We start from the raw sequence: 16,772 nt of genomic DNA on the forward strand, positions 1-16,772 counted from the left end.
CCTATCGTGCTGAAATTGTGTGGGACTAATTTAATAATCCTTTATATTCTGTTCATATGCTTTTCAAATGTGCTTAAATATGTTGGTCGAATTTCATTTTTCGGTAACCCAGTGAAAGAAAGCTAAATACTCTCATTGGCTTTTTATTAACAGAGACACTCATATGACCTATCTTCCACATTCCCTGTAGGTCACCTCCTTCTAATGCAGTTGACAAAAGTATTGCCAGCTCACTTTTTCTCCTTTTGTTATTTGATCATGTCCTTTGGTTTCTTATATCAACATGATTTTTTTAGATCACTATTTTTTAACTCTTTGTTTTTGAGTAGTTTTATATATATAAGTAATATTTTTAAATAGCTTTACCTTTAATTGTACTGTATGGCCCTTGTGAAATCATTTATATAAGAATGTAACATATTTGGTTACATTACATTATATTACATATATTAATACCTGGCAAGAACCATTCAAATTATAATATTTCTTTATTTATTATAAAACTATCTTTGAAAGGTAACTGATTGATTAAATGCTAAATAACTTTACCTGAGAACTTTGACTATGTTTTATATATCCATATATTTCAAATGACTAGCACAGTGATGTTCATACAATATATTCTTGATTTTTTAAAAAGAATTCTTAATGAAATGAATTTAGAGTTCAAATGCTATTACTACATAGGCAATGTGAGGCATCCATAAGAATTATTCAACATAAAATCAACTTAACACCCATGATAGAAGAGAAGACAACCTTTGGGTTAGAAATTGTGTAAACTGATTGTTGCAGAATGGTTAGGCTACAGTTACAAAGACTTTTTCTCTGTGTTTTTGGTGTATGTCCTCTGTTTACAGCTGTACATTTCCAGACATGTTTGAAAAGCATGGATTTATGGGATTTATAGCTACCTATTGTGCCATCTACTTTCAGTAACAGTTGGTTTCCTAAATGAATTGGCAAGTAGGCATATCACAGTGTTTTGTTTTATTTTTTATGATGTTATAAATAGTTTGCAAGAAAAAAAAAGAAAGAAGAGTTTGCTTCTGAGCAGAATAGGAAAATCTTTATGCCTGAAGTGGCTTTTGGCAAAGCTTTAAGAACCATTACTCCTATAAAGGACAAGATACGGTTTGAATAATTTAGTAGTGCTAAGATGGCATATTTTTGAGACATCTATTTTATGGCTTTCCTGAATAACTGAGCCAAACACCTCTCCCAGGAATTTAACAACTTTTGTCTTTAAATTCCTAGGTAAACAATAAATTGTCTTCCTCTTTGAATAAAAGTTGCCATGACAACTTGGCAAGCTTGGACTATAGAAGTCAAACACCAAGAAGTCAAAAAGCTTTAACTGTCAGTATTTTCAAAGATTTTATGTTGTTTTGAGAAGCTCTGATTTAAGTGAAAATGAAGGTGTATGTTCACATAGCCATATCAATAATTGTAATTACTGATAAAAAATGTATATTTTTGCAGCGAATCCATTGTTTAGCATAACAATACTCTTATTCTTTATGTTAACTTCAAGACTGTGTCTTGATTAATTACAGGGATTTAGGGGTTAAGGGAAATACCAAAGTCATTTTAGATATGTTGATTGCAACAATTATACTGAGCTCTATACTGGAAGTTTGTGATATTAAAGAAAATATCTATCTGGCAATTGTATAAGAATTTGGCAGCATCATAAAATCTATTACATAATTCATCTAAAGATTATATCTCTGACCTCAGTATTGCTGAACTCTTTATAAAAATACTAGCAATAGGGAAAAAGACTAAATTTTTAATTTAAACTCATTGAATATTTTCTTCAAAACCACCTTTTTGTACCATTCACTGAAAAATCAAATGAATCGTTGTTGTTTGTTATTCAGACTTGATGATTTCTGGCAGGTTAAATACAAGTTTTCATTCCTTCTGTGTGATTTGCTAGACTGCCAGATGCGAATGGGAGATGTTTGTTATCTAGATCTATAAATCTGCAGATAAGGTTGTCTTATTCAACATTGCTGAAGTCTCTTTTCGTGAAAGTTAAGGAAACTTGTTTGTCAGTTAGGGTTCTTTTGGTTGATAATAACTCAACTCAAGGTGTTTTAACAATAGAAGAGATTTAATGGTTCATCTAAGTGGTTGAACAAGCCCAGGAGTTGGTGCACTTAGATATACTTGGTCAGGGATCTGGCTTTTTCTTTGCATTGCTTATGGTTCTGTCCTTATCTATGTTTGCTTTATCTTCAGGCAGGATTCCCTCTTGGTAGAAAATGGTGGCAGTAGTTCCAAGCCTCATATTTACACATCTCAGCAATCAGAATCAGGGAAATTATCTCCTCTCTACCTAATCTCCAAGATGTCTCACTATTTGGTCCTTCTTAGGTTATGTGCTCATCATGCCCACCAACCATTGTTGCCAGTGGAGTGACACCTGTAGAATGGCTTGTGCCCAGTGTCAAGGAGGGTACTTACCACTGAAAGCTTCCAATGGAGAAGCACCAGACAATGAGAAGGAGTTGAAGGCACAACCACAATGCTTGTTACTCTCCTAGAACCCAAGCAATCAGTGTCGTCACGTTCTGGAAGGGAGGGCTGGAAAATCATTAGGATAGAAGCTCTCTTGAGTTTCATAGAATCTTATTCCTACTCCTTTTTTTGTATCTCCTTTTTTCTTTTTTCTCTGCAGAACTTTCTTATCTTTCATTGTGGGTATACTTGTAATTTGTACATGATACCTAGAGTTTAATTGGAGATACAGGATTTTTATTTTTTTTTAAATTTACTGTTAACATTTAATCAACATCTTTTCTCAAGATGTACATTTGGGGTCATATTTTTTCTTTTAGTCATGAAGCAAAATCTATTTAGAATATTGCTTAGAATATTCCTTTCCTTCATGTAGTCTTATGTGTATGTGTGTGTATATATATATATATATATATATATATATATATATATATATATATATGATGACTTGTGAAAAGGTACATGGTATTCTTATTTTGACTGGATTTCAAGGATAGTTATATTTTATTTAATTAGCACTTAAGTAATAAATGCATTAGATGAAATTCCATCCAAAAATTTATTATTCAAATCATAGACCCTCTATTCACTAAACATTAATCTTACATATACCTGAATATTTTTAAATGCATTCTGTTTAGTGACTTCTCAAACTGATAAGCACATTTACATTTCATGACAAACAACAAAAAAAACTAATTGTGATTCAAATTAGTCAAGAATCATGTGATTTTTCTAGGTGTTCCTCAGCAAAATTGCTTTTTAAAACATTTAAATCTCTTCATTGAGTGAGAAATCTGAAAAATAAAGGTTTTGTGACAGGTACCATGTTGATATCAATAATGAGAATTTAAATAAAAGTAGAATTTAACAACCCAAGTTATGGGAGAAAGATGTATTATCTCAATTTCTAGGACCATTAAATGAAAGCAACGCCTAATATAACCCTAGTTTAAAAGGAGAAGTTTGAATTTGTTGTCACTCAATAGTAATTACAGTTCAGGCTTTCAGAAAATACTAGTTCCAAAAGTGACATTTTTTGTGTGGGCAGCAGCAATCAGAGAGAGCCCTAACATTACTGTTTTAGAAAAGACTATTGTACACAGATTGTTCATTTGCCTTTAAGTTTTGTCAGTATAACAGTTTATTTTAAAGAGGCTTATTACTTGTATATTTTTAAAATCTAATTCACTTTCCTTAGAGGTTATTTAACTCATTTGGCTATTTTGAAGAATACTAACACTTCTAATTTCAATAGAATCATTTTTGTTTGTTTGTTCTTTTATGAATTTTAGGAACACCTTTGTTCTTTTTTTACTTTTGAGGGCTTTTTTCTTCTTTTTAATGAAACTCTGTGTAACTCTAAATTATATAAGTTTGATATATAATGATTTAAATACTTCTCGTAAAAAGGGGGTGAGAAGGAAGAAAAGACATTTTTTGATCCTAGGACAATAAAGGTATTACAAAAATGTAACTGATGTGAAAAAACATCCATTAAATGTTGCACTCTGAATTCACCTGAAAAAGAAAAAAAATGCTACAAGTAGATTCATCTTAGAGGTATTATTTTAAATGGCAGTCAGTATCAACACAAAGCTTATAACAAGAATCACGTATGATTACTTCTATCTTTGCTTGCCACAGTTCTGACACACTCTCATTTTTAGGGTAAAAAAAGAATATTTACACAACTCTAGGGAAAAAGCAAAATAAACTGATAAAATGGAGAAATTTCAAGAAACCATAGTCAAAAGTAAAATATACTTTTTTACCTTCTAAAATAGAAATTAGAATGCTTTAGACAAATTTTGCTAATACTGAGTAGTCACTGAAAAAAATTAATGCTTCTCTTTTTTCCCTACCTTTATTGAGATATAATTGATATGTGTAAGTTTAAGGAGTACAACACGTTGATTTGATACACTTATATACTGTAAAAGCTAGCCACCATAGCATCAGTTAACATCTCCATCACGTCACATTATTATCATTTCATTTTTGTGGTGAGAACATTTAAGATCTATAAGATTCCCCAGAACTTAATTGTCTTATAACTGGAAGTGTATACCTTTTGACCAACATCTCCCCATTTCACCCCCTTCCAGCCCCTGGTCACCACCATTCTAATCTGTTTCCATGAGTTTGGCTTTTTTTAGATTCCACATATAAGGGATGTCACTCGGTATTTATCTTTCTCTGACTTATTTCACTTAGCACAATACCCTCAAGGTCCATCTGTACTGTCCGTGTCCTTGATGTGCATTATTCTTTATTATTATAGGAGGACACAGATCATAATTACTATATATCTCGGATATATGGTCCATCTGATTCTGCCAGCCGGGATTTGTGGGTGAACATAGACCAAATGGAAAAGGACAAAGTGAAGATTCATGGAATACTGTCCAATACTCATCGACAAGCTGCAGTAAGTGCTTTGACATTTTGAGTTTCCTTTTCTTCTTCTGTAAAAAAAAAATTTGCTTTAATTGACATATTAACATTGTTGTGATCACTTTTCAAGTATATTAGTTCTGCAATTGCAGTTTAGATTAATAATTCATGTAAGATGTTATAGAAAATGATAAAGAATTACTTTGAGAAGCCACCATTAATTTAACCATTAATTAATTAATTAACCATTAATTTCTCCAGTAAGTATGATGAGTTGCATATTCAATTTAAAGTTGTGGTTTACCTTGGATGACTTTCAGTTTTCATTTAATTAGAGAACATGCATGTAATCCATGCATTTAGAGAACATTTTTTAAAAATTACATTAATTTGCTATCTTCCATTTTACATGAGTTTATTACCCTTGGTCTGAAAAAGATTTAACCAGAAACATTCACAATTCAGATAACACATGTAGACCAAATTATGGATTTATGTGAAGAAATTTCATATAAAAGAAAATAATTATGTGAAGAAATTTCATATAAAAGAAAATAATTAAATCTAGAAGACTGCAAACATATTTTAAGTCTGAGCTTAAATCATTTACCAGTGGTGGTGCCTTAAACAAACAATTAACTATTCTGAGGCACAGTTTCTGAATCTATATAGGGGGGATGACAGGAGATATGAATACAAACCTCACTTAGCTTACATGGTCACTGATACCGTGTTCTGTGTGTCAGGTTGAATGCTTTCATGGATTAGCTTTTTCAATCTTCACAACAATTCTATGATTTAAATATTATAACCACCTAGGTATTGAAGATAAGAGAACTTAATCTTGGAAAAATCAGCCTAAGCGTCTCCTGCTAGTAAGTTCTGTGACTCAGGTGTTAACCTTGGCAGTCAATTCCCCATTCAAAATGCATGTGTAAAAGTTATCACACTTGGTTCACAGAATGTTCTTTGATAATCACTTTATCAAGATGATGCCTGATTTAACATTTTAAAAGTTATTTGGTTTTGTTGCCGTGGATTATAGTGGTGATCTTACTATCAGTGAAGCCATGTCTTGTTCAGTTTATCATGACATAAAGAGAAAACAAAATAACTTGAACATTTCAAGGGCTATTGCCACTATTGATACAAAGATAGAACTAATAGAGTAATGGCCAATCTGATTTAAAGAGGCATTGATTTGATAAATGTAAAATATCAAAAATTTTGGCCAATAGCCTTCATTGTATATATGTAGATGTTCCTGTGTCAGGAGATTGACTTCTAACAATTAAAATGGAAATGAATTATAATTCACCATGATGATTCATTGAGGCTGAGAAGCAAACGAAGCAGCCGCCTCCCCTTGATGAATTCCATCATCCCTTTTCTTTTCCATATTCAAGCAGTCTCAGAGAAGACGACAGATTCAGAAATGATTCACTGTCTGGCTTAGAACAGATCTTCAAAAGAAGAGAAAATGAGAAAGATTAGATTAGGACCATGTTTTTTCAGGAATGTATTGCATTTGACAATTTTCCCACTATATTGCAGTCCCTAATAGTGTAAAATATACTTTGTAAGAGTTTGAACGTTCGTGTATCCCCATTGAGATTCCATGAAGTGGCCCAGTTCTGGTGTCGGCCACTGTGGGTGATATCTGTAAGCAGAGAAAGAAGTTCATCAGTTAAAATATTAGCTGATTTCTTCTTACACTTGCTCTTGTGCTCTCCCAAAGGGGAGGCAGTTCATGTGTCCTGCCTTTCCTCAAAGAAGGTTGGTTTCTCTTTGGAAAAGGGTTTGCTTGGCTGCCTTGTAACAGCTCTCTGATAGTCTCAAGAAATATTATGATGATATAAAGATCCATTTTTTATAATTGGGATTCTGAGAGTGACATTGTTTGTTGCTTTCAACACCAAAGTTTGGCTTAAAACAAATGGAAAGACTTGAGCTTGAGCTTGTAACTTATCTGGTGCTCCATGCATTGATTTTTAAATATATATCACTGATAGAAACCTTTATTTTAGCTGCTCTGCACTGGTTTTCCATGAGAATCTAAGCCATTGTCAAGTATTTCTTAGTGTTAGAAATTGGTCCTGTACCCACTTTCTCTATCACCACCAACAGAACATACATACACACACACACACAAGCGCTCACAGGTACACAATTTCCATTTACAACAATAGAATTGATAATATTACTTAGTTACTTATTTTTGGAAAAATTTGCCACTTGGACTCCTTCATTTAAGGAGTTTTATACCTTGGAACTTATAAATTTACTTAGTAGAATATTTTATAAAAATTTTGTACATTCTTTCGTAAGTATGATTGTTGAATATTAGTTTGAAGATTTCCAAATTGTCGAGAGTGATCCATTTTTTAATATTTCTTCCATTGGCCTCCCCATCTTTCCAATCCTGCCTTGTTCTCTTGGCTCCATTTCTATTATGCCACCCTTGGAGTAGAACCAGGTTTTAGAGGTGATGACAGAATTGTAGTGTTAAGGTATTGTTATGGCCAGGGGCTCAACGATGCCCACATACACCCTCTTCCTCCTGGCCCTCTCCACACACACAGCATAGGCACCCAGCCACAGCTACCCTCCCCCCTGTGATAACTACTGAGAGGCTTAACCCCAAGGGATAATGGCAAACGGGAAACAATGATTCACTTCACTGATTAGGTTCCCTGAAATCATAATCATCAAAATCCTTGATGCAAAGCTCTCTGGTAGTTTGGCTGGACACAGGATTTAACTTTAAGCCCGAAGGAAAGAGGGGGGGGGTTCTTAAATCTTACCACCAACTGATGTAATTTGCATACCCAAGGGCATCCTTGCTGTCAACAAATTAGACAAAAAAGAGAATAGAAAGATATAGCCTAGGATAAGACTCAGGGGGCAGTCGGTTAACTAACCCAGACCTGGGCAAACAGGAAAGGAAGTGAGAAAGCTGAAGATTGGATTTCCTGAAGATATAGTTTCCCTCCCCTTTCCCAGCTGAATGGGTCAGAGGAAGATATGGGAGTGTCTGACCTGGAAACATAATTTTTTAAAGAAATATTTTCCCCTTCACCACCTTCATTTGTAAATGTGGTCCAAACAGTATTTTGGAATCTTAGATTAATTTTCTAGAAAAGGAGGAATGTGGAAATAGAGTAAGAGTTTTCCCTTTTCTCCCATCCACAATAATAATACTGTGAGAGCAGAGCAAAACTTAGTCATTTAATTCACATTTTTCACATGCCGAAACACACTGAGTTCTCTTTCCTTTTATAATGTAAAGTAAAATGATTAGTATTTATATTATACACACACACACACACACACACACACATGTATATGGTAATTTGATTACATGTTCCTTCAGATCTCCCCGTTGTCCTTTTTGTTTAAATCTTTCCATTGTTCTTTTTAGTTTAAATAACATTTCTTAAATCATATTTGCAGTAAAAACAGATGTTAAAACCTAGTTTTACAGTTGGACACATCAAAGGAAGGAGTATGTCTTCATAGATAAAGAAAAGTGAAAATTTTGTATGATTCCCTATCATAAGACAAGCAAAGAGCCAAGCCCCTTACATTCAAATACTGGTACTTATTTGGGTTTTTTTGTTCCTTCTTCAAAGTCCTCAGTTATCAGGTTGCAGATCTAGAAGTTTCTAACTACAAACCTAGGAACCAGTCCAGACTTATTTTTCCTTCTATGAGGACCTTCAAATGCCACAATTTTGAGATTTTCTTATGTACTGTTAGATCCATATATTTTAGTTTACTGCTGGACACACAGTTTGATTCAACAACCAGACAAATTAGAATTATTTTATCTTTTGAAACCACAGTTTATGAAATTCTTATTCACAACTTCTGGAGAAGTACCTCTGTCCCAGTAGGAGTCTGGGGTTATAGAAGTTGTGAGACCTTGGCTCCAAAACTCATTTTCTCAGATTCTGGCCTCTTGGACCTCAATTTTATAACCTGAAACGAAGGGAAAAATGCCTGCCTTAACAACCTTCCAGTGCTACTTCAAGAATAAAAATGGGGCTTCCCTGGTCCGCCTGCCAATGCAGGGACACGGGTTTGAGCCCTGATCTGGGAAGATCCCACATGCTGCGGAGCAGCTAAGCCTGTGCACAACTACTGAGCCCATGCACCACAACTACTGAAGCCCACACGCCTAGAGCCCGTGCTCCACAGCAAGAGAAGCCACCTCAATGAGAAGCCCACGCAGCACAACGAAGAGTAGCCCTCGGGCTTCCCTGGTGGCGCAGTGGTTAAGAATCCACCTGCCAATGCAGGGGACATGGGTTCAAGCCCTGGTCCGGGAAGATCCCACATGCCGCGGAGCAACTAAGCCCGTGCGCCACAACTACTGAGCCTGTGCTCTAGAGCCCGCGAGCCACAACTACTGAGCCCACGTGCCACAACTATTGAAGCCTGTGTGCCTAGAGCCCGCAACAAGAGAAGCCACCACAGTGAGAGGGCCACACACCACAACGAAGAGTAGCCCCCGCTTGCCACAACCAGAGAAAGCCCGCGTGCAGCAACGAAGAACCAACACAGCCAAAAATAAATAAATACATACATTTATTAAAAAAAAAAGAGTAGCCCCCGCTCACCGCAAATAGAGAAAGCCCGCACACAGCAACGAAGACCCAAAGCAGCCAAAAATAAATAAATTTTAAATAAAGAAAAAGAATAAAAATGAGATATGAAAGGATGCTGAAAATAACAATGAGGTAGTAAGGCATTGTTTTTTGAGAGTCCTAATAAAAAATAATAACCCCCAAGTAAGTTAATTCCTAAGTAATCTCTAAGAATCTCTTTCTACAGATATATATCTATATATCTATATAATATCTCTATATAATTTTCTGCCAAGAAATTGCCAGTCTGCTTGTTGCCAGACATAAACATACCCTGAGTTTAAAAAAAAAATTTTTTTTAATTATCTTTCTATATGTTAGTAAGAAGATTGATTCTTTGTATAAGAAACACTAGCAAAATGAAGTGCTGCTCTCCTATGTCTCCGTCATAGAGCAGGGAAGGTTTTTGATGAAACTGGTATAGTTTTTGATGGTGGACTGTTTTAAAATTTAAAAATTGGACTGTTGTCTGTGGGGATCCTCAGACTACTCAAATAGATACAGAAAACTTCATTAAACAAAAATTAGGCTTTCTGGAGGTATTTTCTTTTTTCCAAGGAAAATAGCATCATTTTGACTAGCATTTCCATTGCTCTTACATTTCCATAATGTTGGTGTTGGGAGAGCTGTATCTGGATGCCTGTGGTGACTTTAGCCAACTGTTTTCTCATATTGCACCATTTCATTTTTTCCGCGCATCAGAAAATCTGTTGATAAGTGCTTATTTTTCTAAACGATTAACTCAAAAGGCAATTTAATTTGCTATCTCTATTAGGCTATTATCTAGACCACATATTTTTGCCTGAGTCCTGTTTGCAGTGTCTAACAATAAGTTGCTTTTATTTATTTTTATTTTTGACTGGTTGAATAAACTTGCTGCATTCTGTCTTGTGAGTTGTTTCATTTCAAGTAAGACATACGCACTTCATCAACCTGGCCTCACTTGTCTTCATGTACAGGGTTTCCCTCTAGTTTAATAACAGACTGGGATGAGCTGTGTCTGCATGTGCCTACCTTAATTTTGGTTTCATTAATTCATTTTACTGTTATTATCATACTGAAATCATTTATCAACTTTGAGAATATCTGTCGTGAAGAAAGTATTATTTGAGGGCCTTTTATGGAAAAGAAAGGCCTTCTTTCGTTCCATTCCATAAAATCAATATGAGCTCCGAGTAACCGAGCTCCTCTGCATGCCAGGCGTGTAAGCTGGTCCACTTCCCTCCAAGTGGACAAGTAAGGATGTCGTCCCTCTTCCACCGATGGCGTTAATGACACAGGTTGAACGTCCCCATCTAATATTTTAGACATGGCAGGGACTTTGGAAATTCTTCAAGATAGTGGCCTTGTGAAGTACAGTGTTCAATTTTTATGCAGATTACAAACCTTAGTTTTCCAAAGCAAGAACATACCTTCTTTTTAAAAATCATACTTGAATTCATCATATTTCAGTTCAATTTAATCTCATTTCTCCAATATTGTATCTTTAGTAGAGGACAGGCACCATTCTTTATATAAAGTTAGAGTCATAGGAAGTAATCATACATTCTCTGTTACCAATGATGGCTGTAAAAAAGTCCTAGATAGATAAATATCTACTCGGTTTTTTTTTTTTGGCTGCATTGGGTCTTCGTTGCCGTGCACAGGCTTTCCCTAGTTGCGGCGAGCAGCTATTCTTCGTTGCCGTACGCACGGGCTTCTCATTGCCGTGGCTTCTGTTGTTGCAGAGCACGGGCTCTACGCGCAGGGGCTTCAGTAGTTGTTTTGCACGGACTTAGTTGCCCTGCGACATGTGGGATCTTCCTGGACCAGATATCGAACCCGTGTCCCCTGCATTGGCAGGCGGATTCTTAACCACTGCACCACCAGGGAAGTCCTCTACTCATCTTTTTAAAGTCACAAGTGAGATGAATACTTAAGGTTTCTGTGAAACCCTCTTGGAAGGTTTCACATTAATCTTTTATAATTGTAACAGCTGCTAAAAAGGGACCCTGAAGCCAGGCAGCCATATCTCAGGTGGAATGAATAAATCCATTTACTCCTGTCTTTCATCCTAGATTCTCTTCTCAGACCTGTTTTTTGTTTGTTTGTTTGTTTTTGCGGTACACGGGCCTCTCACTGTTGTGGCCTCTCCCATTGCGGAGCACAGGCTCCAGACACGCAGGCTCAGCAGCCATGGCTCACGGGCCCAGCCGCTCCGCGGCATGTGGGATCTTCCCGGACGGGGGCACGAACCCGTGTCCCCTGCATTGGCAGGCGGACTCTCAACCACTGCGCCACCAGGGAAGCCTCAGACCTGTTTTTAATCATCCTTTCCGAGATCTCTCTAGGACCCCATGAAGACTTAACAAGGGTTAATTTTAGATAACATGAGTGTAAAACATATTCTCATCCTGAAGTTATTAAATGATAAAGCTTTCACAGGACTCTTTTGCAAGGAAAATGCTTCGTAGCACAGAAAAATTAGCAAAATATAGATGGACTATAATGTTCCTTAAAAGTAAATATAACTAAAAGCAAGTAGGTATAATTCTTGTGAAAAATCTTAAATTGTAGAAGATGAAAGACTTAAGACATTTTGGAATTGAGATTTCCTGAAAAAGCTAGCATTTTAGTATCTTTTAAAAATATATTTTATACCTATTTTCAATATCTTTTTTTTTGTCTGTTTCTTCTTACTAAATTACAGCCTGTGACTTAGGTGCTGGATGATTACTCTGGGCAAAATAGTCAAGGTCTCACATGGTTTGTTTATAAATTGCCTTCCCATCAGAACTTCTGTGCAGCCCCAGAAAGTAGGTGTCTCATCCTTTTTTCACTGAAGGTGCTCTGTTCCACTCCAGTGGGACCAGAAGTAGAACAGTTTTAGCCACTCTCAATTAATGATACATTGCCAGGAATTTCTTGTTACGCAGCCACTCTCTGAGAAGAAATGCGAAGTAAGTTTTGCTCCTGATAAATAGGCTGAGTTTAGGCACCTGAGCCCTGATCCCTGCAGAGCAAACTGTAGATATGGGTAGGCTGGATAAAGGAGCAGCTCTTGGAAGCTGTGTTCAGAGGCATCAATTTACTTAGCTTTTGAAAAATCCAAAAATTGCCAACTGTGGCAGAATGTTAAACGCTGGTGAATCTGCATAAATGATGCAGGGGGCTCTTTGGATTATTCTTGTAACTTTAATTTGAAATTATTTCCAAGTAAAAAGTTAAAAAAAATAATAAAAGGGGAGCTGTTAGCAGAGGAGGTTGAAGAGTTAAAATTGGACCTGGCCTAAATTTTGATTTCAACCTGTAGTCAAGTTTTGAATGATTTAATCATCCTTCCCAGGAGCTCTGCCAGCACTGAATTCCAAATCTTAACACATTGTTACCAAGCAAGGACTCCCTGCCTGATGTGCATAGAAGCCAATACTGTGACACCTTTGTTTGAGAAAGGAAACAGCTTTATTGCAGGTTGAATGGCTGGGAGGCAGGCAGAGCTTAAATCTGTCTCAGATCCAAGTCTGGGGTGAAATTTAAGGGTTTAGGGGAATTTCAAACTTGGAAGCTGATTGACTAGTCTCAAGTTACTTCTGCTGCTGGGAGCTGGATTTTCCTTATTGAAGGACTTCTCACTTCGTAAAGGGCACCAGTGGAAGCATTTCTATTCTTTGAGTTCTGTAGACTGAAGAGTCTAAGTTCCAGGCTCAGCCTGCAGGCCTGGGTTCCTGTCTTGCACGTGCGCACTGCTGCCTCTGTAAAATAACTCCAGGTTTGATTAATCAACAACCTGATTGAAGGGAGCAAAACCAATTTCAGCTGGTCAATGTTTTACCTGCTGTTTCAGTGTCAGTTGAGGGGCACCTTGATATAGCGTTTAAGCATGTGGGCTTAGAAACAGGCTGCCTGGATGTGAGTCCCCACTTTTGCCAACTATAAGCTGGGTGACTTGAAGTCTGTTATTTACTGTCTGTTAATCACTTTCCTCAGCTGTAAAATGGGAATGACAATGGTACCTACTTTCTAAGGTTGTTACTAGGATGGAATGATTTAACATTTGTACAATGTTGAAACCCTGGCTACTACCACTCTATTGATGTCTGTTAAGATCGATACTAACCATCGTCATGTGAGCATTTTAACTTTAAAACAGTCATTTTCCAGTGACAGGAAAGAAGGGAGGACAGATTATAATCAACCGAGGCAAGGGAGGACATTTTCAAACTGTCAAGGATGAACTCATAGGAATACTTTTCCTGCCCTGTCCAAGTCCCTGGTCAAGGAAGTAACCAGTGTCATTGCCCTCAGGTGTACTGGGGCTGCAAAGAAGTTTTGCAAATCATTGCTTTAAAGGTGCTGGGCTAGGAGGTACCTCTATCCTTTACTTCCTTAAATGGAAAATTTCAGGTCAGTTGAGTGCTAACAGATGAAGTGAGATGATGTTATCCGGAATCAAGTCTATTTATCCTTTTAACCCATTTCACGCTTGTCAAAGCTTCCTTACAGCACTGTTTTAGAGTTTCAAAGACCATTTATATGACATAAAGCCTTGACCACTCCAAGTGGGATTCCTGGGGCAGTCTCAGTAGCTCTGGGAGCTTGTTAGAAATGCAGAATTTTAGCTCCCTTCCCCCTCACATCTACTGAATCAATCTGTTTTAAACAAGAACCCTAAGTGATTGCCCTGCACACTCAGGTTTGAGAAGCCTGGTAGAATCACTGCCTTGTTCCTAGAGCAGCATGAAAAATTCAGAAGTGACGTCTGGTTCTCCCCTTCCCCTACCTGCCCTCCCAGGGCTTCTTTATAAAATCCTGTTTTACTTTCTGTGCCCCTGAACAGACTTATGTTCTGCACTCCGCCTGAATGGTAAATAGTCACATTAATTTGAATGATTCTCAAAACATGCAAGTATAGGCAAGCTACTGTAAGCCAGGTGTTTCTGGGAACCGTGTGATGGGAGAGCTCAAAAGATACGATGATAATTCACTTAATCTCAAGTTCATATGAGCAAGCATCAGGTAACTGCAAAATGTTTACATTTTGTTTTCTAATTTACCTGTAGTCCCACGCAGTGTCATTCAATAGGCGGGGTTAATTAAGTTCTCAGCTCTGTTATGAAAAAAGTGCTGAAGCTGTTAGAATTTCTAACTCAGAAAATCAATTCAGTTGATGGGCTTTATTTCTAAAAGGAGCCACTCCCTTCCCTGTATATTTGCATATTGATTAGTCCCTTTCCATGGACATTTTGATATTTTAATTAGGTTTCCGGTGTTTTCAGTCACTGGATTAAAGACCCATGTCCTGTTCACTCCTCCCGGGAATGTGAGAGTTTGTTTAAAATTGCATTTTGTAAAAATCCTACGTGGTGAAACTGCCCTGCAGTTATTTTATTTCTGGAATATACTCAGCTCTTTTATGGCCTAGAAGCAGGATCTTACTTTAGGGTATACAAAAGAAGCTTGCACTTCTGTCAACCACATGGAAATGACTCTGCATAGTACATTTTCTCTCTTTAGTAGTTGCTTGTGGTGGAAACTTACTGATTTAAATCTTTCTATCTATATCTACATACATATACATACATATACTCATATTTCTATCATTCTACTGTCTTTCGGTTTATGTTACTTTTATAAGTGAATATATTTGTTAAATAGTTGAATAAACCCGTGAAAGGCCATTACCATTGACCATTGTAAAAAAATAAATCAATCGATGTTCTGTAAGTTTAGAGAATAGGCCCTTAGATCTATCCTTGGAGGATAAGAAATGGAAGCATCTGATCCTCAAATGTGCAAAAAAGAGTAGTTCAGGCTGTACCCATTATCTGGTGAGAAGGGACCCACCGCGTTGCCATCAGACCTCAGTGGTGTGCCGCTCACTACAGCTCCGCCCAGCATGGCACTAGTCCCTGTGATTCGGTGCATTTCATCTGAGAAGACTGCTCTGTACCTTCCTCAGATTTTTGTGTGTGTGGCTTTTGCCTCAGGCACCTGGGAGCTTTCTAGCTATTTTCCTTGTTATTAAATTTTAAAGAAAATTAAGTTATGTCTACTGAGAACAAAAATATGAGTCACTGACAATGTTAAGAGTATCAGGTAGAAAAACACAGCTATAGAAAGTCTGTTAATAGGTAGGAAAAGGATCACCCAGTGTAAAAGAAGGGAGATAGAATGATATCGTGGTCAAGACTCAGGAGTTTTGGAGTCAAGCATATTGGATTGAAATCCTGGCTCTACTACTTCTGGTGGTTTGAACTTATTACTTGTCCTTCTAGAGTTTTGTTTTGGAATACTTTCAGGCTCATAAATAAACTTGGAAAAATTATTGAAAGGGTTCCCATATAGCTTTCACCGTGCTTCCCCAAATATTAACACTTTACATACTCATGGTACAATCATCAATACCAAGAAATTAATGTTGGTGTAATACTCTTAATGAATCTACAGGCCTTATTCACATTTTGTGAATTGTCCCCAAACCATCTTTTTTCCTATCCAGAATCCAATCTAGGACCTACATTGCATTTATTTGTCAAATCTAGTCTCGTCTCCTCCAGCCTATGACAGATTCTCCATCTTTCTTTATCTTTCATGAACTTGACATTTTGAAGAGTCTTTGCCAGCTATTTTGTACAATGATCCTGATTTGGGGTTTGTCTACTGCTTCTTCATGATTAAACACAGGTATCTATTTTTGGCAAGAATACTAGGGGAATGATATTTTGTCCTTCATCACGCATCACACCAGGAGGTACGTGATGTCAATATGGCTGGTGATGTTAACTTTGATCACCTGCTTAAGGTGATGTCTGCCAGATTTTGTTTCTTCACTGTAAACTTACTATTTTTCCTTTGGTAATTATCTAGTATCTTTTGGGAAGATACTTTGTGCATATCAACATCCTGTTTCTTGTCATACTTTCACCTAATTTTAGCATTCATACTTGCTAAATGCAGGCAAAATACTTAGCATAATGTCTGATATATTAAATGCTAATTTCATTCTCCTAACACCAGTAAATACAGTAGTTATGATTATTTCAATATAACAAAACTGAAAACATCATAACGTTGCTGAGGAACATAATGTCTAATTGTCATATGATTCTATTAGAAAAGGAATATGCCTGCATTGATATTAGAAACAACATATGTCAAATCATTTCCATCTACTTATTAGGAGTCAAACAGGGAGCTATTTTTATTTAGGAAATGAGTTTT

The 16,772-nt window shown here is 36.6% G+C and overlaps 1 protein-coding gene across 3 annotated transcripts in view; it reads left to right on the top strand.

Moving 5' to 3' along the window:
- PLXDC2 (plexin domain containing 2) overlaps positions 1–16,772 on the top strand; it is a 417,308-nt gene that overhangs the window by 199,246 nt on the left and 201,290 nt on the right. For all 3 annotated transcript variants that reach the window (XM_079915193.1, XM_079915195.1, XM_079915194.1), the window contains one exon: positions 4,811–4,957. In XM_079915193.1, coding sequence (XP_079771319.1) covers positions 4,811–4,957 — 147 coding nt within the window. The remainder of the gene's footprint in view (positions 1–4,810; positions 4,958–16,772) is intronic.

Source organism: Stenella coeruleoalba (assembly GCF_951394435.1).
Source record: "Stenella coeruleoalba genome assembly, chromosome: 2".
Taxonomy (NCBI): domain Eukaryota; kingdom Metazoa; phylum Chordata; class Mammalia; order Artiodactyla; family Delphinidae; genus Stenella; species Stenella coeruleoalba.